This window comes from Tachypleus tridentatus, chromosome 7 (assembly GCF_004210375.1).
Source record: "Tachypleus tridentatus isolate NWPU-2018 chromosome 7, ASM421037v1, whole genome shotgun sequence".
Lineage (NCBI taxonomy): Eukaryota > Metazoa > Arthropoda > Merostomata > Xiphosura > Limulidae > Tachypleus > Tachypleus tridentatus.
The window spans coordinates 23,968,169-23,991,694 of NC_134831.1; the positions used below are offsets into that span (position 1 = coordinate 23,968,169).

The 23,526-nt window shown below is 33.4% G+C and overlaps 1 protein-coding gene across 3 annotated transcripts in view; it reads right to left on the minus strand.

The window, feature by feature from the left end:
- The window catches only part of LOC143255312 (endoplasmic reticulum aminopeptidase 2-like), a 120,711-nt gene that overhangs the window by 24,932 nt on the left and 72,253 nt on the right, over positions 1-23,526 (minus strand). For all 3 annotated transcript variants that reach the window (XM_076510773.1, XM_076510774.1, XM_076510775.1), the window contains exons 9-13: positions 19,793-20,054; positions 17,536-17,663; positions 16,174-16,229; positions 8,730-8,877; positions 5,196-5,269 (exon numbers count right to left, since the gene is read on the minus strand). In XM_076510773.1, coding sequence (XP_076366888.1) covers positions 5,196-5,269; positions 8,730-8,877; positions 16,174-16,229; positions 17,536-17,663; positions 19,793-20,054 — 668 coding nt within the window. The remainder of the gene's footprint in view (positions 1-5,195; positions 5,270-8,729; positions 8,878-16,173; positions 16,230-17,535; positions 17,664-19,792; positions 20,055-23,526) is intronic.

Sequence of the window (23,526 nt, forward strand, 5' to 3'; positions counted from 1 at the left end):
TCTAGTGATTCAGGGCAAGAGAAATGGCATACATTTCAGCAGTAAACACAGAAGATGTAGAGGGGATTCTGTGCACAACCACCAAACCACGGGAGAGCCCACACAGTCACCTGATTTCGAACCATCTGTATAAATAGGAATGGAAGGATGGTTCGAAAGATGTTCAGCAAATAGCAGACAGTATTTCCAATCAGGGTTGTCTACTTTTCTCAGAAGACTTAAAGACAGGTCACAATTGGGGACTGTAAGAAGCCATAGTGGGATGGGCTAACTAGTGGATACAGCAATGTTATCCAAGGACAGAAACATTTCATCTTAGTGCACCTGGATATGAAGGCCAAAAGCATGACCCATTAAGGAAGGAAAACACAACCCCAGGTGGGATGCTTTGGTAAAGAACGAAGTTTCGAAGCATACAGTAAAGACAGTTGTAAACGGCGGAGGTGCAAAGAAGGTTCATGAGACTCTATGTATAAGCTCTGAACTGGGAAAGTGCAGAAAGCCCCAGTGCAGAGCCAAAAGTCCTTGATGATGAATAGAGTCTAGCATCTTTAAGGCTGATGGTCTGGCAGAGCCATAGACCAGTGATCCGTAGTCAAGTTTTGATTGAATAAGAGTACGATATATCTTTAACATAAATGTCGATCCACTCCCCAAGTGGTGGTATAAAGGACATGAAAGATGTTCAGTGCTCTTGTACATTTGACCTGTAGCTGCCTGATGTGTGGTATAAAGGTTAGCTTATGGTCAAAGATAAGCCCCAAGAACTTAGTCTCAAAGACCACAGGCAGCACAACTTCACTGATACGGAGTTCAGGATCAAGGTGAATACCTCGTTGGCAGCAAAAGTGCATGAAAACAGTTTTAGAGAGAGAGTACGTAAAGCCATTTGCTGTGGTCCACTTCAGTAAACAATTGAGAGCATTGTGTAGCTGCAGCTCAATATACCTAATGTTCGACAACTGACATGAGATGTGAAAGTCATTGACATAGAACCCATTTGCAACAGAGAGAGGGAGTTGTTCAGTGATGGAATTAATTTTTATACTGGAAAGTGGTTCACTCAGAACACAGTCCTGAGGGACTCCAAGTTCCTGTAGAAATGAACATGGAAGTGTTGAACCCACACAAACTCTGAATGTCCTGTCCATTAAAAAAAAATTAATAAAAATGAGCAAATAGGCATATAACCCACATATATGGAGGTCTCAAAAAATGCCATACCCCCATGTTGCATCATAAGCCTTCTCAATGTCAAAGAATATTGATAAAAGATGTTGTCATTTGAGAAAGGCTTCTCTGATTGACTTTTCAAGTGAAATCAAGTGGTCCACAGTGGAGCACTGTCGTCGGAACCAACACTGGGTGTGCGAAAGAGGTTGTTTGATTCAAGGAACCAAAGAAGACGAGCATTAACTATCATCTCTGAGGTCTTACAGAGACAGGTTGTCAAAGCAATTGGACAGTAGTTTGAAGAAATCTTGGGATCCTTTCCAGACTTGGAGAAAGGCAGGACAATAAGCTTGGTGCCAGGCATCAGGAAAAACATTCTCCTGCCAGATCTGGTTAAAAACAACCAGAAGGATGGCAAGAGAAGCGAGAGATAGATGGCACAGCATCTCATAGTGTATATCATCAGGTTCAACCAATGTACTGCCAGACCGATGAAGGGCCAGTTTCAGTTCCACCAGTGTAAAGGGATGATTATAGTCAGAGAGATAATCAGCTTTAAAGGAAAAAGGTGATTGCTCTGCATGAGTCTTGATGGCCAAGAAGGCAGAAGAAAAGGCTGAAGTGCTAGATATGCAGCAAAAGCTTTCACCTAGAGTATTGGCTATGCTCTGGGCATCACAGTTACTTCCTGGCCATCAGAGAGCAAGATCAAGAGGGGCACAGTGATATTACCCACTGACCTTTCAAATCTTGTCACAAATTACTTTGGAACTGGTGTTAGAGGATATGCTGGTTGTAAACTTAATCCAAGATTCCTTCTGGCTTTCACATCCTACCCACCTAGCATGTGCATGGGCCTGATGGAAAGCAATGTGGTTTGAAAGTGTGGGATATTTACAGAAAGTATCCAGTCCCATTTTTGAGCCTTCTGTGCCACATGGCAGGCAGGATTCCACCACGGACGAAGAGAGTGGAAAAGATTTCGAGGTTTTAGGAATACATTGAACAGCTGCTTGTATAATACAATCAGTTACTGCTGCTACACAGTCGTCTACTGATGGGTAACAGAGGATGGCAAAACCAAGTTCTGTGAGAGCAGTAAAAGTGGACCAGTCTGCCTGATCCGGCTTCCACCAGGGCATGTGGATTGGGTGGCATCGACCACAGCCAGTCTCTCTCAAAAGTATAGGAAAATGATCACTGCCTCGTGGATTATTGTCAACCCTCCATGAAAAATGGGAGACTAATGAATGGGAGCAAACCGAGAGATCAATAGCAGTAAAGGACTGACTAGGTCCATGAAAATAAGTGGAAGAACCAGTACTGAAAAGAGAAAGGTTGTGATCAGAGAGCATATGCCCTACAGAGCAACCCCTCCTATCAATAACAGCACTTCTCCAGAGAGGATCATGTCCATTAAAGTCCCCCAGGATTAGAAAGGGAGATGGCAACTGTTGAATGAGAGCATCAAGGTCTGATTGATCATATGTCTCTCCAGGTGACAGGTAGAGAGGACAAACAGTGATGGTATGACCCAAGGAAACACGGATGGCTATGGTCTCCAAGGGTGTGTTAAATAACCAAGACAGGGTGGGCACATGCTGATCAACCAACAGTGCCAACCCTCCATTACACAGCCTGTCAGTTCTGTAGAAAGAAAACCGCCAAAAGGTAACTCTATCGGCAGGTTTCAGAAATGTTTCCTGTACGGAAAGACATATGGGATGGTAGAAAGCAATCAGTGTTTTGATGTCATCTAGATTACAACGTAAACCTCAACAGTTCCATTGTATCAAGGTGGCCATTTTTAATGGCATGCAGACGAATTGGCTGAAGAACCATTCTGTTTATGACCACGTCTTTTTTCCTTACTTTCCTTATTCGAGGGAGGTCTATCAACCTCCAAGGATCCTGCCCCGAGTCGGTTGGGCAGGTCTTTGCTGTTGGAAGGGGATTCCAGTGACTGAGGACACAAACAAATGATCGTTTTGCATCTTGGGGTGGGAGAAAAAGATGTATCTGAAAAAATGCCTGTACCTGGAACCAAAGGATGTGGATCTTGGGGTTTGTTGGAATGTATGGGATGAATAGAGATGGGTGTAGAAGCTGATTCATCAACTTTTTTAACCATGGAGGTCAAAAGGCTTTTCATTTGTTTTGAGAACGATTCTATTGGAGGCACAGAGAGATCTGTCTGCACTCTCACTGTAGTTGTGGAATGAAGTGCAGCAGTATATGTCCAAGATGAAGTGGTGGGCAGCATTATCCAAGCCTCAGGATAAGTAATGTTATGAGTTGTTTTTAAATGCTGCACCTCTTTTCCTCCAACCATTTAGGGCAAGAACGAAAGTAGGAAGGATGAGAACCATTGCAGTTGACACAAGTGGGCCCGTTTCACACTCATAGGCATCATGGAAACATTGGAGAGGGTTTAGAATGTACGGGTGTACTCTGCAATTTAGGTAACCTGCCTTGATGGTGGCAGGTGCGCGTGGTGATGTAAATGTCAAAATGGGGATATTTATCAGCAGTGTCACTCTATCTTTGCAAGTGGAGATGTGCCTCACTGCAGAAATTCCTTGAGTGGAGAAACCAGCAAGAATCTCTGACTCAGGGGCATTTTTCAAATCTCTCTCAACAATATCTCCTCTTGATGAATTCAAAGTAGCACGAGGTGTGACCTCAATAGGTATATCTCCAATTGTCTTTGAATTCAAGAGAAGTTCAATGTGTTGGGATGTGGATGTTTCAACCAATATGTCTCCAGATCAAAGCTTCTGAATAAAAAAGGAGGACAGTTGCCCTAAAGATTTCTCTGAAAGAGAATGTAAGATGAAAAAATGAGGTACAACTGGTGGTACAGATGTTGAAGATTGCTGATCAGTGTCTTCAAGATGTGGTTGTTTACCTATTGACTGTTTTTTCACTATTTTATTTAAATTTTTATTTGGAGGATCCATGGGAAAAAAAGAAAATTTCGGTGCCCATTGACCCCACCCACCATGGAGCCCTACGAGGGTATGCACTACAATGTCAAGCAAGGACACTGTAGCAATGCCAGGGTTTTGTGAGCATTATACCCAAACACCAGCATCAGACACAATGTCCATTACACCCGTTGAGAACTACCAATACTGGTACTTGATTGACCCTAGCCCAAGTGGGGCCATCCAAAGGCTGCCCATCTACAGTAATTCAAGGCCAAAGTGGTGAGTGAGGGTTGGTCCCCTCAACCACCAGGATCCTCTCATCTCCTTCACAGGTTGTCACGCACGGCAAACACATGGGTAGATGTTTAGATCCCAGTGAAGGTAACCTGAAAGAACAGAACCTTCCCTGGGAGGTCCCCTCATCCCGTACAGGAATCCACACCGAAGGGATTTCAACATGATCTGGATGAAAAAATAGATATTTATGAAACTCTAATATTTTCTGAGTAATAATACAGCACTAGTAGCCATTTTGGAGAAAATTATAAAAGTGTACTAATTTGCTCTTATAATTTAAATCCAAGATATAACTCTATCAATGTTAACCAATAACCATTTTTTAAGCTCTAAACTGGAGTCCTCTTTCAGAAATTTAACATATATTAATGGAAACAAAAATTACTAATTTTGATTTTTTCTTTCTTCTACACTAATGATTACATAAACAAAACAGGCCTGAATTGTGGCATTTTAGTGGAAGACTTCCAGTTACATATTGAGGTGTATGTTTGTTTTGTTGTTAAGCATAAAGAGGGTACTTGTGTGCTGTCCTTTGTGAGTATTAGAACCCAATTTTTAGTATCATGAACCACTGGGGTTCTCTTCAGATGATACCTAAAATATTTCTACACAAGTTTAAAAGTAATAACATGGAATACTGTTTGTAACCAAGAACGAGAACTTTCCTGAGGTAAAGTACGAAGTAAAGAGCATAGTAAGTCTTTTTGTATATTGCTATTAGACACATGTAGCTGAGCACAAAAAATAAACTGTAACACAAAGCGTTAACAATTGTTGGCTATCTTTACTTACTTTGTCATGTGAGTGCCTTCATCTTTCCAACCTAAATAGTTGACAAGAGGCTGCAGTAGTTTACGAACATAACTCTATAAATGAAAATAACAGATTTGAAGCAAATAACTGTGTGAGTTACAAAAAAACATAGTAAAACAACTACTAGTTTTAATTAAAATTTCTTTTTATCATAATATTTTGTTACGTGGTGATTATTTACATACAAAACAACATTATATTTAAATCTACCTGACTATCAGACAGTACAAACAAATTTTAATTTTGAACATTTTTTTCTTACATTCCAATTAATCATGTTATGAAAATAATTATGCACAAATACACTAATACATCTAACTCCACGATCAGGACAATAAAAATTCATACCCTGAATGTTCATCTATTTCATCTTGTAAAGTTTGTTTGTTTTTTCTTGCATAAAATAATGCTTATACTACACAAATGATTTGGTCACTTTCAATATTTACAGTCACTGACAGGGCAACTCTTCTTCAACTTTTAAATATACAAAGAATTTGTACATAACACGAATGTATCAAATCTACAATGTTAGTCCTAGCTTCTTATATTCCCAGTATTTTCAAAATTTCATTTATATTCAAATATTTATGAGACTCCAGGCTGGTTTCTGAGCAAAAAAACATTCATCTACAGGCACATTTTGAGTTACTGTGATTTAATAAATCATTTTAGAATCTTATATTAATATATTTCTTTTTAAAAAATAACAAGGCACACATAAATTTATGTTTTTATGCATTTTACTCCAAATATAACTACTATTTATGCAACAATTTCAGCCATGGGAAAGCTTTGAAAAATGAATGAGCTGGAACCAGCAATTTAACTTCCATAAATTTAAATTCCCTAGCACTAACTATCTTCTTACCTCTCCAAACCTCATGAAATAGTTCTCGAATTACAACCAAAAATATCAAAAATAGTAAAGTTACCCAAATGATTCTAATGTTATAATGTTATAACAACATTAAAACATTCTAACCTTTATAACAAAAAATATAAGAACGCATTTAATTAGCTATTCTGGTAAGCAGGTTGATTTTGAGCGTAACTGTAAGTAAACAACTTACTCTGATCAAAAGTTATCATCATTATTAGTCTGACAACAGCTTTCAATCTCACTAGGCTACATTTTATACAACTGAAAAAGATTTGTTTACTGTCACATTCAGCAATAAAGGTGTTCTTTCCCAACAACAAAATTAGTAAATAAATTTACAAAATTAATTTACCATACATAAATAAACATAAATAAATTCAAGCCAAAAAGTTCACTATGAGACTTTAAAAAAGAAAAGAAATTTGTCCATTACCTGCCCTTGCCATTACCATTAACTCCAAATACAAAAATTACCTTTTTGTGATCATAATAAAGATGCCAGTTATTCAAGGTCACAAAATTTTCTAGGTACTTCTCCAATATATGAGAAGAGAAAAAAAACAATTTGGACTTGATCTCACCTTATGCAGTTTATACTCGAACAAGTGTTGTCAAGAGAAAGGAAGGAGAATGTAAGTAATTATTACAGAATTACTTTAAGGTAAGGGCTCGGAGTACTATTTAACGCAATTTTGTAATAACTGTTTATAGGGTGAAGATTGATAGTCATACATACGTAGAAACATAATTTCTGCTCTAAAGCTATTTTAATGACTGCTTTACTACAAATGGCTGCAAGCAGCAAAAAACAGTAGGAGTTTGGACACTGTGGGTCTAAGTACTAAACTCCCAACCCTAATTTAAGTTTCCATTACAGCTACTTAATTCAATATCTGATATACAAAATATCCCTAATACTTTTGTAAGCTATAATTAGACATTTTCCATTAAAAGTTAATGGTAGTGGACAAGTTTCATCAGTTTTTTAAGCTTAATAATGAACATTTTGGCTAAAACCTGTATTAATTTTATCATTGTCACATACTGTTGATTTGATAAATTATACACAACAAATGTAATTTACAGTATTAGAACAACTGATTCACTTAATCTGTGTCTGTATACATCTGACAAATTAGAGCATTAAATAGTTTTTGTTTCAAATGCATGAATCTATAATGTAGCATGCTCTATATACTAATTCCTCTTAATTATTATCAAGTCATCCCATAAGTAATGTCCAAAAATTTAATACAGAAAGTACATCATTTCTGTCTTTGTAGAAGGCTTTAATGACTAAAATATGTAGTAGAATGTGTATAATAAGAATATTCAGACAAATAAATGAAACTAACTCAACTGCACTTCTTCAGATCATTAATCAAATAAACCCTTATGAAGATGTATGTGTCTGAGGAACATATTAGGTATATAATGATTTATGAGTTAAGAAAAAGGAAATAGTGTATCAGAAACTACACAAAATATTCAAGGTGTTTATGGTGCAGAGTCTCTCTATGAAAGAAAATGTTAAAGTTCAGGTTGTCTTATCGAGTTTAATGCTGCACTTAATGAAGATTGTGATGTAACAATTGAAGAACTAGCACAGAAGCTTACTTAAACCCATTCAACAGTTCACCATCATCTGAAACAGCTTGAAAAGATGTCAAAACTTGTAAAATGGGTCCACCTATGATTTGGCAAAAGCCAACCTTAGGGCATGACTGGAGATTTACACTTCTCTGCACTGTAGTGGAAGTAACTCATTGTGTTTGGACAGGTTATTTATGGAGTTGAAAAATGGATATTTTATGAAAATGTTAAGTGCCACAGACAATGGCTGAGTGCAGGTACTCTGGCTAAAGCACAGCCTAAAATGGACCTCCATCCTAGAAAAGCATTGTTAAGCATTTAGTGGGATATTGTTGAAGTCGTCCACTTTGAGTTGCTGCCACTCAATGTAATGATTACATCAGACTTCTATTGTCAACAGTTAGTGGTTGAATGTTGCACTAAAAGAAAAGAGGCCTGCTTTGATCAATCATAAAGGTGTTATGTTATACCAGGATAATGCACAGCCCATACAGCAAGGATCACATCTGCAAAGATTGAAGAGCTAGACTGGGAAAAACTTCCACATCTTCCTTGTTCTCAAGACCTTGCTCCATCTGATTATCATCTAGTTATTCCAAAGTCTGCAGAACTATCTTGATGGAAAAGAGCTTGGAACACATGAAGATGTCAAAACTACCCTCTCTACATTCTTTTCCTCCAAACCCCAATAATTTTATAGAAGTGGCATTCAGAAACTTGTGAATCATTGGTAGGAAGTAATTAATAATAATGGAACAAACATTATTGATTAAATAACATTAAAAACATTTGAAATCCTTTCTCTTTTTCTGAACCTAAAATCAGACATCACTTAAGGGATGACCTAATAATCTGTGATGACGAGAAAACCCACTTGTAAAGAAAAATATATATGTAAAAACGGCTGGTATGGGTTTGCTCCTCTACTTAAAATTTTCTCAACCCATACCAGCCGTTTTTACATATATAAGGGATGACCGGATATAAACTTATTGACCAATCAGACACATACTGTATTTTTTCTTTTATCAATTTACCTGAAAGAGAGAATACACAGAAGTTTCATACAGAAGAAAATCTAAGTCATTAAAGTGTAGAAAAGCTGTTCCCCAAGGTACATAACTTTTTTCCTTTTGAAGATAAGATGTCATATCTAAAGGAACACTACTGTTTAGCATTCCATTTCTGAAAATAAAAAGCTATTTCACTAATACAGAATTTATAAAACACAATTAAATTAAAAACCTATAAAATTTAGAATATGTTTAGATCATATTCCCAAAGAACTAGTCAAGTTCACATAAACAATTATTTGAACAATTAAACAGCTCAATGTACATGACAAAGTAGATGTAATGATGTATGTAGATAAGATTAAAATTCATTATTTTTAACTGTCAGAAAGATTCAGATCCTAAGCAAGTTTATTTACAGCACATTCTTGAATTTATTTCCTAATAAATATTTCATAACACACTGTTTTGAAAAAGTTTACTTTTTTAAATTTGTTGATAACTGATAAATATATGCATAAAGGAAATATTATACTGCAATAAAAATGGAAAGTTTCCTACTAAATATATAGCTTAACAATCAACTTATTAAAGTAAATTTTACTCTGTAATAATGGTCATATGTATTCGGGAATGAATGCAAATGTTTCAAGCCTGCAATCTATTTAACTTAATAAGAAGATCAGAAAACAGTACATATCAAGAGAGAATGGTATTCAAAATATAGGAAGGTGATGCAAACAACAACATATATACTTCAGAGGGGCAGACACTTAACATAGTATTGACTTAAGACTTATTTGTACATGGAATAACTCACAATGGCAAAAACTTACGGTAAATTTTGGACAAATAAAACATAAAAATCCTCATAACATTTACCTATATAAACAATATCTCTAGTATCAGAGCTACCCATTAAAAATATGATTACTTAAGGATCTAGATAGAACCGAGGTGATTCACTGTATAATGAACATTTGTATACACATTTTACTTGTTTTGAATATATTATTTTAAAAATAAGTGCACTGTGTGCTATCCATTTTATGCCAATATTTATCACCAACAAGTCACAGACAATTATTAAAGAATCCTGCCCACCTATACATGTAAAAACTTAGCAGCTTGATATGTTACAAAGGGATAATTTTTAAACAAATTTATGCATTATGAACATATAAAAATCAGTTTCAAAATATTGTATTCATTAACACCATTGTTATTCCTTCAAAATCTTGTCTTTTACAATTATATTAAACCTGTATACATATATGTTTCTAAGTACCAATATTACCTGAAAATTATATTATTTGACCTTGTGTGAACAATGTATTTTGCTGTGCGTGGTAAGTATATCTTACTGCACATGATAAATATATTATTATTTGGGTTAATTTATACTATTTTTTTCTTTCATGAATTTTATATGAAGATAAGCTTTCCTACATTCACTAATAAAATAATTATAAATCTTTTTAAAAACACACAGCATATAATTAAAATAGCAAACCTACTGTAGAATCTGAGACAGAACAAAAAACAAAAGAAAACTTGAAATTTGAACTTGCATATGATTCAATGAAAAGTAATTTAACTGCTTGACAGTGCATTTGCAAATCTGATCTCAAAAAAATGTGAAGAAAGTGAAATGTTCTTCAACATTCAAGTTCATAAACAAAATAAATATAATCAAATCCATCTGATTAACTCATAACTTGGCTACCAGCTAGTTCATATACCATAAAATATTTTGTCATCAACTATACTGCTTTTCAGAATTTAAGGGTTTATACACCTTTGGTGATTCAGATTTTCATGATTTTTCCCATCTTTCCATAGCCATAAATCATAATGGAAATTAAATATTTATTCTGTATATATTATGTAAGAGTATATACATGTATGACTACATGTGAAGCACAATGGCAGGATATAGATTAACCCATTCACTGTGGCTGAGACATATATTTTCAGTACAATGGGACATTTATATTTCAGCTGTAGAGAAAGAGTTAAAAACTCTGACTTTTCAATTATTTTTGCAATTTCTTCATTCTAAAAACTTCTGTTGCTTTCTTGAAACTATTTGATTTTGCCAAATCAGTCATATTGCCTTGTTTTTTCACCTTATCAGCATGATCATAAGTAGTTTCAATCACAGATGCTATATCTTATTCACATCCTTGATATTTATCCTTAGGTTTTCAATATCCTCAAGGATAAGTTTCCTTTTCTATATCTTTTCACTCCATTCAGCAGTCTTCTGTTGATCATGGTGTTGGCTATATTTTTTGTTTATCACTTTGTGCAGCAGTAAGCAGTTTCTTTTATAAAGAAACTTCTAGAATACCTTCAACTGAATGCAAATAATCATAGATTAACTGCTGAGCAGCAAGGAAGAAAACCTTCATGTTTGAGGCATTAATTCTTCATTCACAGAAATCCTCCTTTTAAATGTTTCTGGACCATGAGAAAGTACCAAAATGAGTTTAACAACATGTAATAAGGTCTCATAGTCTATAGCTTGGCCCATGTTTTTGAACAAAAAGCAGTCAAGCATATTGTTTTGATGTTCAAATCCTTGAAAAAGCAGGAATTTCACTTCACAACCTGAGATAAACACACACCATAGAGTCTGATTAGACAATAAAATTCTTCTGCTTGTGACATTTCAAATTGACAAGAGTAGATGGTACATGCTGAAAACAAGCCTCACTATCCTTTATATAGGAGGCCAGTTTTTAGAGAGAAAAAAAAGGTAACATTACAAATAAATTAAATATTTTGAAAATTAATAAATGCTCATTGCAAAATGCAAGCTCATCTTTTCAAGCTGCCTTCTCTGTGGCAACCAATAATTTCATATTTTCTGTTGCACAAACATGAATAATGATATGCTTAACCAATTTGACATTTTCCACATTGCTTAAGTAAATTTTCAACAGTCTAAATGCTTTGCATAGCACATCATGTTATATAACTCTTCTCAAAAGGTTTCTGATAATAGACTCAAGATCATAACTGATAAAAGGCAGCAGAGGAAAGTCAGTCTGATATTTAGTCAGAAATGAGAGAGTTCTTCAGATGTCAAAATATAAAATGATAGCTTTGCTATGGAAAGGATATCATGCACTGCAGATTTCACAGTATTAAATGATTGACATTTTGGAACTGTGTAAGATTTTTATTTGGCTTCAACTGTTCCGATGTATTGTCTAGAAATTCCAAATAACTTGAATTGCCCTTTGTGCAACAAGTGCACTCAATATCCACCATGCAGAACAAAATTTCAGTGCATATATATGAGGCCCAGTCTGTCCAGAAATGAACAAATTACTTAGTGAGGTGCTCACATCTAAATTAAAAAAAGTGAATCACAAAAAGGCTAATTGCAAAATAATGCAGCATTAATAAATCATTTAATATTAAATTTAATTTTGGTAATACTAGTCATTTACTTGCTGAGCTATGGAATTGCATTGATTTGTCACAACAGAAGACTTTACTATTAATGTTCTATCTGGCATCAGCATAGACTAAAATGGTTGGCATGGTTGCTGTTTCAAAGTGCAATTTATGCATATTAGTCTCATACTTATTCCTTTTCCTATGTGTTACCATCACAGATTTACCTACATTACCATCACTGAAGTTTTTATAGCCCATATTGCAACAAGCTTCTTGGTTATATGCACTTGTAAAAATCCATTCCTTATACCCAACCTTTGGAAAACATGAAATATTAAATATCCAATTGTCCAGTATATTTTACACAAATACATATTCAAGTCAATACCACAGAAAATAAAAATAAAAATGACTGAAAAAATCAATGAATTGTGTTTACATAATTGTTTGAATGGAAAGGCTCAGAATTGACAGCCTTATTCAACCTTTTACTGCTGAATTAATTGAAGTTGCTATTCATACACGCTTGTTATTAGGAGCTTCCATTGCATCATCATGATGTTAAACATAAGGCCTAATCACCACTTATCAGAGAAAATATACTCTTACTTCACCTACATGAATTGTGCTATACAACTTTTCATCCACAAAGAAGACTTACATATTGAACTGAACTATCTTAAGAATATAGCACTATCTAGAGGTTTTAACCCCAATATGATAGACTGGGCTTGTATAAAACTTCAGAACAGTGAAAAATATTATTTTGATTCTAACCTTTCACCTACCAACAACAGAAAACACAATAAATTTCTCAGTCAGAAATTGCTATTGAAAATACAAGAATTTTTAATCATTTGAGCACTGATGTAAAAACTGGATTCAAACCTTCACATAAAATTAAGAAACCTTTTTAAAAGAATCACTCAAAAGAATCCTTATTAAAAGAACAAAAACAGAAAATATACAGTATCCCAAATGAATGTGGAAAGAACAAAAACAGAGAATATACAGTATCCCAAGTGAATGTGGAAAGAACAAAAACAGAATATAAACTATCCCATGAGAATGTGGAAAGAAATGCATATGATAAATGTCATATTCCTTAGACACAAGACACAAAGAACATCAATGCCAAATGTGCAAAGGTTATTTCTAGTTATCTTCCTTAACATATCATCATTATGAAACAAATTTAAAAAATACCAGAATTCTTGCTTCTGGTCAGCCACCATTGCTTTTGAATTTAATTGTATATTTTTGAACTTGCCAGTTAAACTCCATCCATGGGATTCCATATAATTTTATGCCAGCTTGATCATCTCCATGTCTTTTGATGCTCTCTCCTTTAAGAATATTGACCTGTCATTTGAGCACATGATAATTAACTGTTGTCGTACTAGTAGATCTGCCAAATCTCCGAAACTATTTTCACACTTTGCCATGTCAGTCCATCTTGTAAAGTACTGCTGCAGACATGCCACCAAGTGAAATACAGTTTCACCAGTTTGACTTCACTGAACTTCTAGAAAAATTCTTCTTCATCAATTTCATATTATTTCAGTTAAACCACTTTTACTTTGTCACAATCCATGTTACCTTCTCACATAATGTCTGCACATATTTGTAGGCCTTTTTCTTTATCTCAGTACTGACCTTGGGCAAAACTTTCATATCTCTCCAAGATAGCTTCCTTTCTGTTCATCAAATGTGAGCAGCTGGTGTTGATTAGCCCTAATCCCATTGTCACTCTTGGATCCTTCTTCCTCCAGTTGGGGGAGCTTTGTAATCTTAATTTGTGGCCTTAGTCTCTCCCCTTTTTCTTCTCTCTCAATTTATGCTCTTATTCTCTCTCTCTCTCTCTCTACTTCCTTTTTTTTATATTTAATCTTTCTTCCTACACACTTCTCTCTCTCATTCTTGTTGTTATTTAACAAAAAATCTCATAGTTCACTGTCTTTTAACCTGAAATGCTCTCCTCTTTCTATCTATTTATCAAAATTTGACATGGTTATATGTAGTGATTGTAATTTGCACTACTACTGCAATTATGTGTATATATTGGCCTACTTATTTTTGTTGTCATTTCCCACTATCTATCACTGTATAATCCTGGTTATGCTTTCCAAGTATTGGAAACATACTTTTTTTAGGATATATATATATAGTGATGTAAACGTGTGGGTGTGTTGGGCTAAAGCTTCTTCTACAGTAAGTGTCCATAACTTGTTGGCAATAAATTTGATGATAAACAAACAGTGTACACTCCACCTCTTAAAATAATTTGTGTATTTGACACAATTTAAAAATATTTATAAAACTTCTTTACACTATGGAGATCATAGATGTATCTTAAACACTATATAGTTCTCTTTTTGTTGTCAAAAGTCCAATTAGACCAGTTCAATATCTTTAAAATTCAGTGGACAAGCTGAACTATTTTTTATCGTAACATCATTTAAGTATAATTTATTTATGCTGTTGATTGATTTACCACAGTTATAGCCTGAATTTCCAATAATCATCTGCTTTTACATACCACCAATAATTATTTGTTCTTTGTACTTCTAATACTTAACTGTCTTTTTGTCAAAGTCCACACAGGTGGGTTCAGTTAGTTCAGAACATCTTTTAATATGATAAAATGCTCTCCTTATCTTTTTCAAATTGTTAATATTCCTCTAATTTGACAACCATTAGGCCATTCACTCCAATGATGGTTAACTTAGCATCTAACTTTTCTCTGATAATTTCATTTGAAGTTTTTGTGATTTCAAGTATGACAACATTTTTAATTATTAATTTTTGTGAATATAAATGTAGAAACAGCAGCTAGTTAGCACCACCAACTCTTGATCTAATCTTTACCAACAAAAAGTGGAATTAAGCACCACATATAGCCTCCCATGATTGAAAGGGTGAGGATGTTCAGCACATCAGGCCGAGATGGGAATGTACTACCACTGGGTTGGAAAGGATTAATCTTCATTCAAACTTCAACATAATAGTAAATAAACTGCTAAGAACTACAGGGGCAGAAACAAATGTACCAGAATCGTTTTTCTAAAGTTATGCACTATGCTTAGGATAATACATCATTCAAGTTCATTTTTAAAGTAACAAACAAGTTATATCTAGTATTTTCACATTTCACAAAGAATATCATCATGAATTAATTAATATAATCACAGACTAAAGAGTAACTGAACAGAAAAAAAGTAAAAAATTTCTACTTTAGGAAGAATATTTTTGAATGAGCACAAAAACATGCCAAAAAATAATGAAATAGTTACTGCAATTACAAAAGTGACAAATTAAAAAGTTCCTTATATCAAGAACATGTCATAAAAATGACATACTGACAACAGTTCTTTCCAATTAGCACAGCCAGAAACCTTAACTCACTAACAAGGTTCCACAATATGCTGAAGACAATAATGAAAATAAAACCAGTAAAAAAAATATTTTCAGTGGAGATTTTGCTTTGTGGAGGTTTATATTAAAATATTAATTAAAAGAACTTTACAAACTTTGAAAACATTATTTTAACTACATGATAGAGTATTCAATAAATTTATATACTGTGTGTTAGTTATTCTGTTATATTTTAAAACAACAAAGTCATCAGCAAAATATTTTTTCTTTTTAATTTCGACTATTCCAATTCCACTGCAAAAACATTTATCCTTCAAAAGATGCTCATGATCCAGCAAGAATACTGCTGGTTTAGCAACACATATTTCCATTAATAAAACAACTACAATACACAAGGTATACAATATTTCGTGAGAATAATAAAAACAGAAGACTTACATCTTATGATAATAAAAATCAAAATTTGATATCCATACTGGGCACAATACAAATAGCCAACTCTATAACTTTGCATTTAAAAATAAACAGTAAGAGAAGCAAATGCTGCATTCTGTTCTGTTAGCATTTGAGAAGTGATATATTGATATATATTTTTAGATTATTTAAGAACAACAAATTTTAAAATGAAATACTTAAGGATATTTTATCAAGTAACAATTATATATTAAACATCTCAACATACCGTGCAAGTGAAAATGCATCATCAAGAAGACTGGCTCGATCTCCACAGAACAGCTTCTAATACACCAGAAATAATTAAAATTTAATAATAAAATGTTAGTCTCCACCAGATAACAATAAAAAATATTTTGTACTAACAATGTAAAACTGCTGATAACATAATGGTTGAGAAAGGTATATAATTATTAACAATAAAACTTTATCAGCAAATCTTTCTTCTTTAACATGTTTCAGTTCCTCCTTGATCTGTAAATATTCCAATGATTCAGTCAATAAAATAAAGACACAAAAATTAATTTAATAATGTAAATACTAAGATACTCTTTAAACACAGAAAAACCTGCATTATAAGAGTATATAAATACAAGATTCATTTTGAATGTATCTGTCAGACATAGTTCAAAGTTAATAAATGCAAAATAATTAAGAATAAAGATTCTCCTAAAACTGAATAAAAAGGTTTTTTGAATGTACCATGAACAAAGGGTGGGTAAAAAATAAGGGAAAAAAAATTGCTTTAAAATTTCTTACTTTTTTCAACTTTACGTTTAGTTGAATAAACTGTTTAAATATACTGAAGAAAATTTGTTTAGTTGAAAGTAGTAACAGCATCTATACACTCAATGTGTGTATCTGGTGTTAACAGCATCTATACACTCAATGTGTGTATCTAGTGTTAAGATATTTTGACATACAGAAATTTAATCCCTAGAACTGAACGTGGAAACTTTCCAACCTTATTTTAAAATTAGCAACCACTAGAATAATTTTCACTATTCCAAAAGCTGTTGCAAATGCAAATGCTTAAGATGTTTTCAAATTTAAATTTATTTGAAAAAAAAATACATTCCACTAATTTTTATTGATGTTATGTCATCTAAATGTGTTTGCAAGAGTTAACTTGTTGAAATAGTAACATCATTGTCAAACAAGAAGTATGAAATTTAAAAGTGTGCGTGATACTGACATAAGAAATAGGAATTTTCTAAGCATTCTAATATTAACTGCCATTATTAATAATGTTGAATAACTTTTTTAGTCAGACTGTATTTGTTTTTCATAAAAGTTGTTGAAACATCAAATTTTTGACACAGTATTAGAATTTGCAATCAACCCAAATTTTGAAAGGATTTTGGGAACTTTTAGAATTCCACAGGTGTGTATGTGTATGTATTACATTAAACAATCTTGTCAGAAAACAGTAATAAAAACATTTAGCACATTTTGTCCTACCATTAAAAAATTGTGTCTACTATTGGAGAACCAAGTCAGAATTGAGGCACAAGCTTTCTCCAGTTTTTTTCTGAATAAATATAATAAGCCTGCAATAACCATACTTGCTTCTTTCCAGCAAAAGTTTTACCTCATGATTTTGATGTAAAACCTCAATAAATGTTCTCCATTCCTTCTCTTCATATGCCACACGAAAGAAACCAGTTTGATTAACATTCAGTTTCAACCACTTGACATTCTCCTTAACTGAGAATGTTCCTAAAAAATTAAAAATAATTATTCTACTTTATTCATTATTATACTAATCAGGAATATGTTAGCTTCATTTTAACATCATTGTAAGCAAAAGTATTCTATACAAAACATATAAAACAGCTAATTAAAGACCTCTCTGAATACAATAAACGTTTTCTACAAAGTTTTGAAGAATATAAAAAATAGTATTTTTTTATTATTTATTTTTACCAATTTCCTTGCATTTGAATTTGCACATATTACATAATGTTTTTATATGTGCTGTATATGTTCTTTGAACAGCATAGAAAATAAAAAGATAATATGTATTTCAATGTAATTTTCCGACTTGTAAGCCAGAAGCTTTTGATAAGATGAAACATTAAAATCTCTTAGAAATTTTGCAAAATCTAGATCTAGATGGGAAGGATAAGAGTGATTAGAAACCTCTACTAGGAGAAAAGAGCTGCAAGAGAATAAAGTGAGAAATCAGTAAATAAACAGAAACTGAAATAGGAATGAGACATGGCTGCATTTTCTCACTGGATCTATTTAATCTCTACAACAGAAACATCCTTAGAAAAATAAAGAATATCAAAGGCTGTATAATAGGCTACTATAATCTGAATATTATATATAGTTAGAAATATGTAGATGATACAGTTTATTGGTAGCTCACAAGAAAATTTACAAGAACTATTACTATATGATAAAAGCAACCATGAAGGGCTTTGAATTAAGAAACAAGTCAATCTATGGTCATCAACCAAAAAAAAACAAAAAAAACTTTATATTGGAAATAAATTAATTAAACAGCTGGAAAAATTCAAATAGATAAGTAGTATTATAACACCAGATGGAAGAAGTAATAAAAAAAATTATGAATAAATAAATATAGGTATGGCAAAAACAGCTTTTCAAAAGTTAGGGAAAAACACCAAAAAATCAAAGCACAACCACACCTACAAGAAAAATAATACTGCAATGTTATGTGCATTCCATTCTTTCATGTAGCAGTGAGTGTTTGACCATCTAGCCCAGCATAGAAGAGTGACTTGAAGCCAAAGCGATCCTGAAATATAGATGTGTTTTAAGGATTCAAGTAGAAAGACAAACTGAGTATATGCCCAATTTAAAACAATCCATTCTCTGCAGTTTGTTTTCAGGACTTGAAAACTATTTAGTTATTATGCCAATAAGAAGACTAAGCACAAGAACCTGAAAAGTAAACATAAGTGCATTCAGTCATTAATTATATTACACATGGAAAGTGTAATGTTGAGAAGTTACCCATTTGTTAATCAAATCCCCTGGTGAGAATGGTGTGAAAAGGCTCCATATTTTTAAAATAATAGCTATAAGTCAGGCTTACAATAAGAATAATTTCCAATTCTGCTTCATAATTTTAATATTTACCTTTCTGTAACAGTCAAAACTTGTATTGCATGTTAAGAACCATGGATATATCAAGATAAGAGGAGTGTAATTTTCTTTGACTCCAACAAGTGCCTAAGAACTCAAGATTAGTTGCACATGTGTATCAGCTAGTCTTATGTTGAACAATTAGATGTTTTTGAAGAAATAACTGCTAAGACCTCCGAACAAGTTTAATACCTTCTTGAACTTAAACATGTGGTAAATCCCTGAATCACCAGCTACAGGTAGTGACAGACGATATTAAATTGAATAACAAAGTTTACGAGTCAACGAAGCATCACAAAAAGTGTTGTAGAAAAGCATTTCATCTGAATTAAGCAGAAAAATGTTAGTTTAGAATTTCTTCACAATTTGTATCCATACTAGAATAAGAAATTACAGACCAAAAACTTAAAATCCAGCACACTATTAAACTTGTTTAAAGCTATTATTCTATAAGTGATTTAACTGATGGTGAATAATAAAATAAACTAATGATTTATAAATTAAAAGTAGTTAGTTATTCTGACAACAAGCTAGAGAAATAAAAACCTTAAAAGGTTTTTTAGTTTCTGCATCACATTTTATGTATCTCAATTTTAACAAAAAAAGAAAGGCATTATAGTTCCAAATGAAACATTACAAATATAAAGACATAATGATAAAAATTAACTATTTGTATACAAACTGTTTGAACATAAGAACTTAGGATGAAGAATATTGGAAAATTAACCTACCTGTGGTTGTGTTTAACATGAACCTTTGCACTTTTGTATCCCTATCAGTTATGTATGTTATTGGAATATCCCACTCATAACCATAAGGTGAAATGTCTTCTTCAGAAACTTCATCACTTCTTGAAGGAGTGAGAAGGAAACGTTTTTGGTGTACATAGACCATATTTTCCATACGAGAAACTAGTATCACAGGAAATCCTTCCTGAATTGTCCATGTGTCCATAACATAGCTAATGTTTATCTGCAAACCATCATTTATAACCTGAAAATAAAATGCAGGAGCAAGAAATTTATGTATTTGTGGTTATGTAAATTACAAATATAAGAAATGTTCTAATGATAATTTCTGTGCACTTTGTAATACTCTTTTAAAATTCAAGTTATTGATTTGCAGAGTTTGTTTATTAGTGATATTTATTGAATGATTAACCAAAATCTCAATTTATTCAGTTATATTCCATTAATCAATGAATACACTGTTCCTTGAACCAAGGTACAATAAGCAAAATAAATGGCAGCAGATATTGCCTTATCTCTATTTAGAAATAAAAAACAAAAAAAAAGTTGATGGTACCTGTTGTAAGACAGTTTCCTTTCCTAAGCTCATCCATTAAAAAAAAAAAGGTTTGTTCCAGGTACTGCCACTTAGATGCCTTGCTGCAACTCAGCAGTTTAAAATTAGAGACAGTGAATACAGCCTTAGCAGCTTTGCATAACAAAAACAGATCTAGCAAGTTTGGTGGCAGCAAGAATTAAACTCAAAACCCTTAAAAAAGAGGGGGGAGTTCACAAGAACCCTAACACTACAATTGATGAGAAAGGAACAAAACCACAAGTAACTTACACAGTATACAAATGTTTTAAGAAACAATACATACATATGTATATACTCAACATAAATCTGGTTCACTTATAAAAATGAGTTCAAGGCTATAGTTGAAAAAGAATATTATGATATAACAAAAATTTATAAAGCTCAGTTAGATTTGGAAAACACTGTAAATAGAATTTATTTTCAAATTCTATATTTAAGCTATTTAATGGTGATGAACTTTCAAAAGCAGCATGTTGGTTATCTCTTTGTATAAGTGCAACCTGTTGGGATAGAAGATATAAATAAGACAGTCAAGAAGTATAGCAAACTGGTCACAATCAGGTGTTTCAAACATAGAAAGTTTTTAACTGGCACTTGTATTAGGGTGCTGCTATCAGGCTGCCTTACATCTACCTTGAAGTTACAAAATATGGATAGTGGCACATAGTTTTAAATAGTAAGTTAGCCATAAATGCAAAATACAAATGCAGACAGATTACACTGGTGAGATACACCCTTGTGCAAATTTATTGAAACAAATAGTCATTTTACAATATTTTCAGCATGGCAGCCGGTGTAGGCTCGCTGAACCCGCTGATTTCCTTTAATAGTCATTTTTTCACACAGACGGCATCATTAGCTATGTTTTGCAGTATGGTCGATCTATTTTTGGGATATATGACAAAAATTTGAGAAATATTACGTCATTCAAAATTGCGTTAGAAGGGCAAGAAGAGCAGTCAAAAAACAACTTCTTACCAACTCAATGAAGAAAAAACAGTATCAATGGGGTCTGAAATACAACAACTGGATGCAAAAAAATGGAGGAAGGTGTTATTCAGTGATGAGACTCATTTCTTCATACAGGGTGAAAGATGTCTGCATGTTCGCAGATCTCCAGGTGAGAAAGTTCGAGAATCTCACATCAATCAGTTCGTAAAACATCCCTTGAAGAAGATGTTTTGGGGCTTTTTCAGCTACTATGGCATCGGAGGCTTACATATCGTAGAAGGTATGATGCGAGGGCCACAGTACATTGAAGTTTTGCAGAGAAGAGTCGTTACAGAATTGAAAAAGAGATTTCCAGATGGATCTGGCATTTTTCAGCAAGATCTGGCTCCATGCCACACATCAAAACTTGTGAAGAATTTTATGACTACAACACGAATAAAAGTGCTGGACTGGCCTGGAAACTCTCTGGACTTAAATCCTATTGAAAATCTTTGGGCAATTTGTAAAGAAAGACTACGGGGAAAAGACTGAACTATGAAAGATAAGCTAATTGAGGCCATTACTGAGGTGTGATACCACGATCCACAAATTAGTAAAGATTGCAGTCAACTCGTGGACACAATGCCAAAGCAGATTAATGATCTTCTGAAAAATAGAGGCAGTCTATCATGTATTAATTTGTGAGTAATTTTTGGATTTTCAGAAATAAAATGCAAAAAATTGAAAATATTGTAATTTTCCATCTTGTTTCAATTAATTTGCACAAGGGTGTATTTCACAACAATATCATGATTGTAACCAATAAGATACTGATGCAATAATTATGGGTGACTTCAATTTTAGACAAACTGACCAACACTGTATGGAGATAAATAATGAAATATAAAAGTTTAAAGAATTGATTCAAGATGGTCCCCTATACCAAATAACTATAGAGCCAAGCAGAATTGGTAGGCTATAAAAGAAAAAACAATAGCCATGAGGAGGAAGGATGGAAATGATGTGAAAAGGGGTGAGTACCTATCAGAAGTACATTTTCAGTGCAAGAAAAATTTTAACTTCCAGTTGATTGTACCTCTATTCACACAAAGCTAGAAACCCAAATTGCAAAGGTGAAGTAGCCAATTGAGGCACAGCATAAAAAACAAGGGGGAGGTGACCACCTAGGATGAATGTGTGCACTTGGAAACAAAAACAAAGCACACTTCTGGGGTCCTGCACTACTTCTGAACAGGTATACTCTATGTCTCGGAAGTAGGAAAATAATGCAAAAAGATATTGCTTGCACAAACATAATATGTTTGGAAATTAAAGATGTAGCAACACGTGAACAGAATTAGCTGATTACATTTCCAACCTCAAATAAAGAAATGATTTTTCATAAACTGTCCTCAACATTAGGAGGTTGAGAATGAAAAAATGTCTCATCAAGAGTGTGGTTAGAGCATGTGAATTGTATTACATCAATCCCAACCATAAGTCAACAGAGTTCCCCACATCATGCAATTATGAAGCAGCAGCATGATTTCTGTCAAAATTGGATAAATTCCCCACAGAATTACAGGAGCAAGAAGTAAAAGAAACCCAACCCAGCATTATGGGGTCATAGCATTACCTCAACTCAATTGTAAGAGCAGAATAATAGCTGTAATTGATATTACAGGCAAAATCATAACTCACTCAATTGTAAATGCAGGAAAGAAATAACTTGCATCCATATTTATGGGAGGACATGGAACATTCACCCAGTCATAAGAACAGAGTGAGCACATCCTGTTGCAAGTTCTCTCTTATTGTGAGACAGAATTATTACAAGGTAGATGAAGTCTTGCAAACACAACCATAGGAGCAGTAAAAAAAAAACCTTCTGCAGTAATAATTAATGAGAAGAGAGGTACTTACTGTACACAACTGGGAACATGGTGTTGTCATCTCAAACCTAGCATTTCAAGGAAGATTCTGTGTATGCTGGATCCACTCCAACCAAAATGTGTCTACATGGAAAAAGAACATCCTGGAGAAATGAAAGGAATGAAACCAGTATTGCCTTCTTTTCACTGAGTGTATAATAGTAAGTAGGTATAACAAATGAAATTTTGTAAAATAGACAAACCCCTATTTATTCAGTCAAAGGGGTGGCAAAGATAGGCAGAAATCTCCTTCTGCTTTACTTGGAAAGTCCATGAGT